General features: G+C 38.2%; 1 protein-coding gene across 4 annotated transcripts in view; it reads right to left on the reverse strand.

Annotated features, from left to right (window-relative positions):
• The window catches only part of ARHGAP28 (Rho GTPase activating protein 28), a 106,143-nt gene that overhangs the window by 13,768 nt on the left and 80,345 nt on the right, over nt 1-12,030 (reverse strand). For all 4 annotated transcript variants that reach the window (XM_019546267.1, XM_019546257.1, XM_019546283.1 and 1 more), the window contains 6 exons: nt 11,442-11,599; nt 7,544-7,709; nt 7,343-7,434; nt 5,670-5,747; nt 1,254-1,416; nt 191-273 (listed from right to left, as the gene is read on the reverse strand). In XM_019546267.1, the coding sequence (XP_019401812.1) occupies nt 191-273; nt 1,254-1,416; nt 5,670-5,747; nt 7,343-7,434; nt 7,544-7,709; nt 11,442-11,599 (740 nt within the window). The remainder of the gene's footprint in view (nt 1-190; nt 274-1,253; nt 1,417-5,669; nt 5,748-7,342; nt 7,435-7,543; nt 7,710-11,441; nt 11,600-12,030) is intronic.

Genomic DNA, 12,030 nt, shown 5'->3' on the forward strand with positions numbered 1-12,030 from the left:
AATCCATCCAGCTATCATTCCTATTAAATAGTGTAACATGCTGTACTCAGAGAAATGATGCATCTCTTCAGACAGATGATAAGAAACAGGCACAAATAATTTCAGGATCACTTCTTGTCTAAAACAAATACTGACTCTCATTTAAAAATAAAAAATACAGATGGCAGGTATTATGAAACAGAGCACCTACCTTGGCTGTGTCCCTGCTGGCATCAGGCAGCAACAAGATCAACAGATGTAAAGCTTGTAACTGTAATTTGATCTTGGAGATTCCTGAGAATAAATAATCAATATCTGTAAAGTCGTAACGATTTTTAGGTTAGTGCTGAAAGCAATGCAGGTAGATTTGGAGACGGTGGCAGCACTGAATGCCTTACAGAGACTTTACTATATTAAAATGGGTATAGTAGTAGTTCCAGTGCCCAGATCAAAATCTCCAGTGGATCCACAGAGAGAAGGAGACTGGTTCTGGTGTCTTTGGCCCACTTGCTGGGTTAGAGAGCAATATTGACAGCAAAACAAAATATGGTTTGATTTTATAAATGCAATAGAATAAAGCCGTTGGGAAATTACTAAAGTGGAAGAAAGCTGCAGAGGTAGGAAATTCTTTCCATGGAAAGTTTCCTGAAAATAGAAGTTGTAGCCAGGATCATTGGTTGTAGTGATGTTACTTTGATCTATGCTAGCAGTGTACCACAAGCAAAGAGTCAACCCCTTCTCTGCTGCTGCTGCTGCAGTAGACACTGTTGTTTGGGAATTGATGGCATATACTTTGGTTTCATCTGCAGCTACTGTTGGGTCATAAATACTACATGAGAAGGTAATTTTTAGGGGTGAAATTTTATATCAGAAAATAGTGCAAGGATTTCTTCTTCAGGTAACAAGATGCTTTCCTGGAATAGAGGACGAGAATCCCATGTGCTGCTCAGATCACATGGCATTTATTTCCCGGCCTGTCACCAAAATATCCTAAGTTTTAGATCACTGTATTTGTTTCTGCCTCTTGGACCTATACTCGAATTATACCATCTGGGAAAACTAAAAGGCAAACTATAATACTATTTTAGGCGTTTTATCTAACTCTGACTTGGCAGGGTCCAGAGATCATAAAGATAATCCCTTCTCTTTGGTGGTCACAAATGGGCAATATGAGAAGGAACTATAGAAAACCAAATCTTTGAGGTCATACAGACAGTCTCTTTCCTGTCCTTTAGCTCTTTTTCTTCCTTTTCTTTCATTCTTTTTCTACTTACTTTCCACTAACATAATGAAGGCAGGCAGGTATTCTACGGTGAAGAGAGGACTTGGGAGTTCTCTTATAAACATCTTTAGCAGCCCTGCTGCATCATTGTTTCGTACTTGGTCCCAGTCAAACAAGTCTTCATAAAATTTTGTTTCAAGTTCTTGGTGGAGATTCTGTAAGACAGAAGAAAGCAAACTGACTTTTAACCTTAGATGTTTGACGTCATTTCACAAATGCCTTCCACAACCCAGGGTATGTCTATGTTGATTTTGCTGTTACTGAAGTGTCGAGTAGACGCACCCAGGCTGACTTGAAACTAACTAACTTAGATACCAGCTGTGACAGCACGAAGCTCAGTGGAGGCTTGCCACCACTGTATTTGGGCAAGTTTGTTGGGCAAGTTTTGTGCTCTGCATGCTGCAGCTGGACTTCTACAAATATCCCAAGTACAGTAAATCCCTGTTATCTGGAAAGAGTTGGGAATGGGGGGTGCTGGGTATCTAAAAATTCCAGTTACCTGAGACCAGTTGTTTTCAGCTGGATGTGAAGTTGGGGGGGAATGGAAGCAGGGTGGGGTGGGGTGGCAGCAACCAGAGCGGTGGCAGCACAGGGTATATGTTTCGGCTGGATGCAGAGCGGCGGCAGCGAAGGGTGGTGGGTGGTGGGTGGCGGCTGTGGTGGCAGCCACTATGTGTGAGCTTCCCCCCCAGTCCCTGTGTCCAGCTGGCCAACCAGCCAGACAGAGTTCCAGTTAATAGAGTATGCCAGTTAGTAAAATGCCAGATAACAGGGCATACTGTACTAGCTTAAAGCAAAATATACTTTGAAATGCAGTAGCTATTCAAATAAATATTTGCAAGAAAAAATGTGTCCTATGTATTTGAAGTATATGTATATAAAAGAGCCTTTAACTCTTATAACACAAAGGGGGAGAACATTTACTTGCTCTGACACTTAAACTGCAAATCTAGTCCCATTGCCTTTCTCAGGTTGTTTTGTAGTATACACAATAGTACACAATAGGATTCTTAAATTCAGTTTTACTTCCATTTTCTAGTCTTTCTTTATAGACAAGAGTTAACACATCTGATCAGTTATGAGGAACAATAGTAGTACCAATTCAATACTCCGGGACAAAAAAAAATGTATTATTATGTCTGCCCAGCTAAACCAATTGCTTTCGGATGCCTTTACTTCAAACGAAGGGAGTGTAAATAACTAAACCTCTCTTTCGTGTGTGTGCGCGCGCGCGTGTGTGAGCGCGCGCGTGTGTGTGAGAGAGAGAAATTCAGTATGGCTTTAAGTGAGAGCATTATCTGGCCCTTAGAGTCCAAATCCCACCAAAATGTCTGATGAGAAGTCAGGGAAAGTAACATGTTATATGTAATGTATTGTTCCCCATTGATATCCTGAAAAACACTCTAAGTGAACAGGAGCACTTCAATATCTGACTGTGTTTCAGACTGCACCAACAAGATGTGTCAAATTGTGCTTCTGAAGAGGATAAAAATGCCCAGACAAAGAATGCTACCTTGCTGTTTATTTAAACAGACCAACACCCATACCAGAAGGCCATGGTATAATCCTAAAGACTGTTATTCTGCAAGAAATCTAGAAAGGAAACTTTCTTCAAAACCAGAGCTCCTACTCCAAAGAAGGCCTCACAAACAGCTTGATTTGTATCTTCATCTCCTGAAAACAGCTTTTTTGCCTGCAAGAATGGTACTGCTTGTTTGCTCATTCATATTTATCCTCACTTATGCATCCATAAATTAAGTAGCTTTTATAATTACTACTGGCCAAATACTTTGCCATATACACATGAAGCGAATCGTTGATTTCAATACGACTGTTTATGTGAGCAGGGCTTTATATTTGATGTGCTGTTTTTTAATCACATTTTTGTCAAATCTGCATTGCCAGTATGAAAGAAAATTAGCTCATTGAGAAAGAAGAGCTTTTAAAAAATGAAGCCTGCCTCACATTAATAGAAGGAAATTACATATCGAATACAGTCACACATAATGAAGTGAAATGGTTGGCACAAAAGGAAATAGAAAGTCATGCAGGATTTGGTGTTTAATGTTACAATACCTCTTTTACTAGTACATTCTACTGGCTGCATTCTCTGCTATCTCAACTGCCTTTTTATTCACATCACTTGCACCTAATCCCTTCAAACACCTGGATTAAATTCCCTCCTGGTAACTGACTGAGATATATGGAGCAGAACCCCTCACTTCATCAAAACCACAAGGGGAAAGAAAGAGCTCTCAATATTTTGCTGCTGAATATTCCAAGAACAGGAAGAAGGTAAAAGAAGACAACCAAGAGGAGAGACCAATACTTTTGCCACACACTTTGTATACACATCTAGTTATATTAAGAAATATAGTCTTCAAGCAGTCTTTTTTTCATTCTTATGAGCTCACAATAGACTAGTTTAATATTTCATTTTGATTTTTTGTTCAGTGGAGCTCTTGTTACATACCACAGTTAAGAGGCAGAGGAAAACTTGTATTTATTTCTTCTTCTTTGTCATATTAAAAGCTCACCCTTAACCACCTCCATATGCCTTTTATTTTTTAATACAAGAGTGAAATAAAGTTGGAATGCCCTCAAATCCTAATGTCATAATAATGTATGACGGCTTTGAAGAAAGAAATCTGGATCTGCTTAAGGAAATCTTTCCCTCCACCTTTTACTGGTTGACTTGCTGGAATGACTTAAATGAACCAAAAACTCAAATAAAGAGCATGGCATCTTTCATGTGGATGTTTAATTTGCCACTTAGTATAGGAAAGTCATATATACAGAAACACACATCACAAAGTAATTTTCTGTGTACAGGATGTGAATAGCTGAACAAAAACCAAGAGAGTGTATGCAAATACAAAACTTAATTATTAAAATGTACAAAACAGCTGTGCTGTTATATTTCTGCAACATAGAAAGAAGTGTAGATTGTGCGAAAGAACAATGAACTATTGCAAAAACTCAAACTGGGATTTTGGAGAATCCTTGTCCAGATGAGGGGCTAAATCCTGCAAGACACTGGGCATTCTGCAGGGTTCTGAGCTCTCTCAACATCTAATGAAGTCAGTGGGGGTAAAAAAATCTGCACTTTCCCAAAGCCTTGAAGAATCAAGCCCTATTATGGCCTCAGTTATCTCCAGCTCTAAATTTGCAGAGCCTTATCCAAAGTAACGAATATGGGGCTTCATCCAATTTTCACTTTACCTCTTGAAAGATGCATCCCTGATTTACATAGCTTCAGTCACCTCCTTCCACCCCTTATCTATGCTTTAACTTGAAATGGGCTCTGTAGCCTGTCATCATTATGTGCCTTGTAAAGCTTCCCTTTAACATATGATATTTTACTAGCTAAAATTGACCTCACAAGCCAATTAACATTGAGTAGTCTACAAAATCCTGAAACACTCTAAATTTATTCTGTGCAGCTGTCACAGCAAAGCCTAAGCCTCTCTCTCATAAAAATGCTATTTTACTTGCAGGTGGAATATTTTGTTATAGCAGGTGGGATTTGTCACCTTAAAATATAAACAAAGCAAAAATGCTATGAATATTGATAGTAATTTCAGAGAAAAGGAAAGATTGTACATAAAAGACACCAAATACTGGAGATAGTTCTATATAATAAAGACCTGTTCTTCCACCAAATGTTCTGAGTCTAGAGCCACTAAGCAATGCTTTGCCATTCTCTCATTTGTAATGGCATGACTTACAGTATGTTATTCAGCTACAAGTTGTCTTTAGTTTTTATGTCTTTATGTACACAGGTCCAGACACAGTGTAATGCCTGGTTAACAGGAAAGAGAAAATTGGAACAGAAACTGGAATGGAAGCCTGTCTGTGTCTTTAGTTGATAGTTATTTTTTTCAATGGTCCCATTGTGTATAGGATAAAATGTGATTCCATTTATCGTGGCGTCAACCTTACTACTCAAATGAACTCTTCTATTGTACAGTGAAAATGGACTACTGCCGTCATCAAACATTCAGATAGATACAGGACATGCTTCTCAGAGACCAACACCGCGATTATAAAACACCAAACAAAGGATAAATGAAAAACATGGCAAGGATCTTTAGCTGAAATTACTTGATAACCTCCCTTTAGTGACTCAGTATTTCTCACGTAAATTAAAATAATAGAAGTGAGATTTCATGTGAAAAGAGGTAAGGTCATGAAAACAGGGAATTCTGCACAGGCTTAATGTAGGAAAATGGCACTCTCAGTACATGTATGCTCTAAATAAAACATTAGCCCCTGCAAAGATTTGGGCCTCTGTTTCAGGCAGCAAATGGCCAACCACAGACTTTGAGTGGCAGGTATAAGATTGATGATCTATCTGTACCAAAGTGTTGCTTTCTAAGCTAGAAAAGGGTAGATGGCATGTATGTACCTTAACTCTTGAGGCAGATCCAGGTACTCGAAGAATTCCTTCTGTTTCTAAGCCTGTTTCCTCAAGCTTGAGCAGCAACTAAAAAGTAAGAGAAGCATTTAAAAAAACAAACCCAACCTTTTGGGGAAAAAACCCTCTAAGTACATTTCTACAACCTGTCCCCCACAAACAGTTTAGTAACAGTTTACTTTTATGTGATCTATAATAGCAAATAATTAATGTTCATTTAAACAAGCATTCCTCAGGCTGTACCTTTTCAGAATAGACTCTAGACATTTATATAGATCATAGGACAGCAGGGCTTTACATTGTGACTTGGGACGTACCTAGGAGGACTAATAGTGAGGGATAATATTGATGAAGTATATTTTTTTTACAATTTACAATGAGCAGTACTGTTTTTAGCAGTAATCATATTGATTTCCATACCTCAAAATAGTGTTAGAAGAAAAAACTAATGAGTATACGCAAGATACTCATCTGTTATGGTGATGAGCCTCTTAGAAATGGCTATAAATAATAAATGTCTTTGGGCAGGATCAAGAGCTCTGACTAGAAAATAATCCTAAAATCATTTTTTCTGGGATCTCCCTGTAGAATAAGCTCTCTCAGTACTCAGGCTTTATTCTTTACAAAAAAGAAGTGTGTTTTGTTTAGACAAAATGTAGGAACCTAACTACAGGGGGACAGCCAGGGTGCAAGTCCTGGGCACTGACTGTGGGGAACGGGGGTTGGACACAGAAAGAGCAGACCCCACATTGCTAGCTCAGCTCCTGCTATTGCTGCTGGCAGCCCAGTGACAGCTGCTGTCTCTGTCCCCTGTCAAGGTTCAGAACTACCCAGCTGCACCTTTGACAAAATGTGAAAGTAGGAAAAAAAACTATAACATTTTAGCAGTTATTCACAGGGTTCTGGATTTTCACCACTAACTCTTCTCTTCCAGTTCTATCTGCTTTCTCAAAGAACCTGCCAGATCCCTATTACTTCTCATTGTAAACCTGACAACGCATGACAAAGTTGGGGTTTTTGCTGATAATGCAAAGACTGATTATAGATATGCAAGTTAACACTAAATTAATATTAGCAGTTCTATTTTCTTTCAGGAGTTATTTACAGATAAATGTCATTGAATCTTAAAGTCCATGTGCATTTTTTGTGTATGTGTATGTACATCTAAATGAGCCATCCACTGGATGTCACTGTGGCATTACACCAGTTCAGCTGAATGATCATCATCTTGGCAGCATATACCTCCTGTAGAATACATCAGTTCACTTTCAATAGTTTCAGAGATGTTAGTGTCTCTGCAATTTGAATGTATGTGATACTACACCTCAAAATGCTCCCATACAAAACTTTTGCATTGCCCAAGAGTTAAATGAAAAAAGGGGTCCACATGCCCATCCTTTGGTTCTTTAAGTTTCTTGGACAAAATAGTAAATATATAAATCTAACGTTAGAAAAAAATCCCAATGTACACATATTATAGAAAAATAGTGGTTTTAATCCAAGTCTCCTGAGAGACTGAAATCACAAGGGAGAGACAGAAAAAATGGTCAGCACCTTGAAGCCATTAAAGTCTGCCTCCTCTTTTATCTGGCATCTGTTTTGACTGTCAATGCTAATGATGAAAATGTAAGCCTTACTGGTTGAACTTATTATGTTCTACTCACTTTTTGAAAGATGAGAGGAACTTTTATTCCAGGAACTTTCTTTTGATCATTTTCCAGTAGTATTGTGAGAGGGACTCCAAAAAGGCCATTTTCTTAAAAGAAAAATGTAAAAGAGAGAAAGTGAAGCCTAAGAAGTACCTTCTTACTAAGCACTAAAAAAATTACAAGATGCCTGTCATCCTGCTACTACAGTATGTTTACCTCGTCCTTTGACTCTGTCTGTTCTGTTCCTTTTCAGTTCTATTCCCAGTGCATCGTAGAAGGCTGTCAGCTCAATCAAAGAAAGATAGCGAATTTTCTTCATGTCTTCAAGAGACAGATCACCAGTCTCTGTCAGTCCAAACCGGCTTTTCCGAACAATAAATTTCTACAATAAAGAGTTTAATTTTTTTCTCAGTTTTGAGACATTCTTTTTTTAAAACTATCATTTGTGAAGTATTCTATAAAAGAAACCCGGCAAGAAATCACACTAGTTATTTCGTAGCTGACCTGTGTTGACTAGCTGAATCTATGTTACCACGTGCAGGACCAGCGTGCTTCTGGAGGAACGCATTTTGGTTTGACTTGTAACTCCGAGGTCCCCACACTTTGTGCTCGTTCAAAGTTTGAAGCTTTTGCAATGGAAAGGATGTTACCTCCCCAAAGTCTTTGCCTAATTCCAGTGAAATAATTAGTTATCATGACATCTAACTATATGCCTCTCTCATTAAGATAGAGTAAGTTACTTCAATTCTCTTAATGTCTTCCAGTTTTACTAGGTACTGTCTAAAGGGTTCCCAAGTATTGTCACAGAAATGTCTGTGTATCATAAATTATTCTCCTTGTTATTTGAGCATCAACATAAATTTGCACAGTTTTGGGGAGTGTGGTTTAATGGTAAGAGCGCAAAACACTAAAGAATGAAATCTCGAGTCCTAATGCCAACCTGGCACTAACTCCTGCTTTTTGACGCAGGAATCCTCTTGATTGTGTAATAGGACACCTGAATATTAAAAGCCCAAGAAACAATTATAAAAGTAGAATCTGTGGAACATACACATGAACTAAATGCTATTTTTCAAATTCTGAAGAATAAATGTGCATGCATATTAGAAACTACAGCCTCAGACATGAAGGTATACAATGCTGCATTATGCAACTCATAACATTAAATCATTTTCCATATGTGAAAAAGAGCTATTTCCCTGTGTTACGCCATCATCATCACCAATATTCTTACTGCACATACTTGTTCCATGGTACTATGCAACTTTGTCATCCTTAAATAATTGAAACCAGTAACAAACCAATCATAAATACTTACTACAGAAACAGTGCTATAACTGATCTCCTTTCTTTAGGAATTTGACCTAGAACCAAAACTTTTAGGATGGTGGATCCACAGGCTTGAATCCAACCCTTCCTTTAATTAAAATTCATATTCAACGCCTTCCATCTATAAATAAAACCCATAAAACCAAGAAATGACAGTCAAGGAAAAAGCAAGCAAAAAGAAAAATATGCATCTTGCATTGTGCTCCAAAAGTAACAGAGGAGAGGGCTGCGGCAGCTCACAGAGGAAGTCAGTTCCAGAGGTCAGTGTCTCCCATGTCAAATTCCAGGGGACTTCTTTTTTAAGCAAAAGGTGATCCTAATTAAAGCAAAAACAGGAAGAACTGCCAAATAGTTATCACCTGCCTAAGTTGGGAAGGTATAGAAATGGTCCCTGCAATCTATATATGCTATTTTTTACCTTTATATGATGAGATTTTGAACTACAATTGAAATGTAATGAAATATATTAATAAAAATCAAAAGAAATAAGGCGGTCTGCTTACATTTTATCAAAAACACATAAAAATCTCATTATATCAAATGAAAACATGCCAAAACATAAATAGTATAATAAATCATGTTGACAATGTGAAAAGTGGATTTTAAAATACACATATATTTAAAGGGAAGGCAGAGGAGAAGGCCGCTTTGCAGGTCTATTTGCCAAAATAGGAAGAGACCATGAATAACTTATTTTTACTAAAAGTTTATAATTTTCCATCATGGTTTGTTGTCTTCTAGAGTCATTTTGATGTGGTAGAGTGTTAACATGAGGTTTTAGGCTGTGCTTCTTTGCAAGAACAGCACTAGGAAACATGGCACAGGGCCCAGAAAACAGCCGAGTCATAAAATTATACAGTATTGAAGGTAGTACAACACACTGGGAGCAACTTTCATGTTTTTTAATGTCTGTATGTTTTAGAAATGAAAGTCCTGTCTTAAGACGTAGTTTCCATTTACTATTTGACATGTCTTCCTGGGACTGCGGAGGGAAGGGGGAGAGGGAAAGCAATATACTGCATTTGAATGGGCTTGGTTTCTTAATAGGTGTTCATTTCAACATTTGTGACTCAGTTTCATTTATCATGTTCCCAAAGGGGCAGTCAAAGTTGCCTCATCCTTGGAAGGAGCGTTTGAAAGTAATTGTATTTTAGGTGGCAAAATCCTTTCCAGGATTACACAATATCCCCCCCATTATTGACTCTTTATTAAGATATCGCAGCCTGTACATCCTGATGTGGAGGACCAGCTCCTGTAGACTTCATCCCTGTTTGGTTATTTGCCCTCTTAGATTACTATTTAATTTTTCAGTGATCAGTCCCTGCTCACATGAAATTTTATTGTAATCCTTGTTCAAGCTGCACAATGGAATGAGAGGAGGTTTCTTGCCAGCACATATTCTCATTGCAATTTGGCCCAGTATGAGTGAAAAATATCACGTGTGACAGCACGCAAAGGAAAATGCCAACATCAATAGCCATACTTTCATGTTTTAATTCTATCAAGTTTATGCTTGTGATAAATTTGAATAGTTCTTGCATACATTTAAGGATGCACAAAACACATTTTAGTGCACACAAAGGGCCTCTTCAAGCATACTTATGCCCTTCTTTGAAACTACTCTATTGAGTACCCATGAGTACAAAGCCAACAGTCAGGCACATTTGTCTCATATTGCTCTGTCAGTTAGGGAGATTGTACCATGGCTCAAGACTGGGAGATTAGGCATCTTTCTAGAACTGGGAGTGGGGGATGAATGCATGGGCACACAAGCTCTGGTGATGACAGGTGCAGATAACTGGTTTTCTATAAACAGAAGTATGGAAGAGCCTTGAGTATAACAGAACCATGATAAAAGGAGAGAAGTCTTTATCTTCCCAAAGTGTTCAAATTATAATCACCACTGAAACCAGACAGACCTCGTGCCTCTTCCAGCCTCCGTGTGCCTCTTGATCTACTCACCACTGGTAGTGCTGAAGAAACACAACTGGATATTTTTTCATGAGTTCAATCTCCACGTAGACGACAACTATCTCAGATTAGGGGAGCATCTCATGACCATTATGACTTTCTTTAGGCTCATACATGTTTACAGTTCTGACTTAACTTTGTTTTCAGAGCACACTGGTGATAAAGCTGTTTCAATGGCCCAGCTTTGGAGGCTGTGATGGAAGCAGAAAGTTGCCAGCTTGTTCTGAGGCTGACTGCTATCCAACTGACTAACCACTTCATGCCTGTCTGTTTTCATGATATAATAATCTTTTGCCCCAAACCACTGCAATGGTCTCTCTCTTGTATTGCAACTGTGATGAATAGTTATCTGAGACAATCAATGATACCAGGGCATGATATCACCTGCTTTTTCTCCCACGTCCACAGTGACAACGGATTTTACACACAGAAATCCATGTGTTGAAGAGGACAGAGAATTTGGATGGGACTAATGGGAATAATGTAACAGAGAAGAATGTCTAGTGTCAGTAGCTACCACAGATCTTTGTTTCTGTGTGAAAGTTTGTGGTGATACATGTACCCAACACGCTTTGAGTATATGTGCTAAAATGCATTGGATGCAAGATGCGACTATGCTTAAGCATGCGTTCCAGTTTTGGCACCTCCCTGAGAACGCAGAATTGTGGGAGACAGACAGACACAGCATGAAGCCTCTATATTGAAGGAAATCCAATATAGTTTAAAAGGCTTCATCATGCCGAAGGAAATAAAGCAGGAAATTAACAGAGTAAAGAAAAACTACTAAGAAAATAAGGAGGTATTAAAAACTTACAGGCAAAGCAGAATCCTCCTTTTTGAATCTTTGGTTGTTTGGCCATTCTCTCCTTTTTGGAAGCACTGTAATGGATTCTGAGAAAGAAACTTCATAGAATAGCTCTTCTGTTACTGATGGGCTGTCTTTATTTAGTCCACAGTCTAGACAGCTATTAGCTGAAAGCAAGGCAAACTATATGAATATGTAGCATATGCTTGTGTTCAGGAAGCAGGAATAAAAAAAAGACAAAGAAAACCTAAAACTTGAAAAGGTGCTAAGGGAAGAATTTTGAAGAGAAATTTCAGTGCAACATACGTTCCTGTTTTGTCTGGAGGAAACAAACTGTCCGAAGTATGAGTCCTGCTATTATTTTAGGTTATTTATCTATTTCCTGTAGCTTTTTACATACAAGGCGATTCAACTGTGATTGCCTTCCTGTTTATCAGTAGCAGAATGAGCATCACATTTCTATATTATGGACTTGTTTACCCTGGCCAGGGAAACAACACGTGCACGTGTCTACTGAACACGTAAAAAGGTCTAGATAGAAAAATGTTGCTAACATTGTTTCCTCAATGGCTGCTATCATATTTATAATAGTATACAT

This window comes from Crocodylus porosus, unplaced genomic scaffold (assembly GCF_001723895.1).
Source record: "Crocodylus porosus isolate Cpor-Errol unplaced genomic scaffold, CroPor_comp1, whole genome shotgun sequence".
NCBI lineage: Eukaryota > Metazoa > Chordata > Crocodylia > Crocodylidae > Crocodylus > Crocodylus porosus.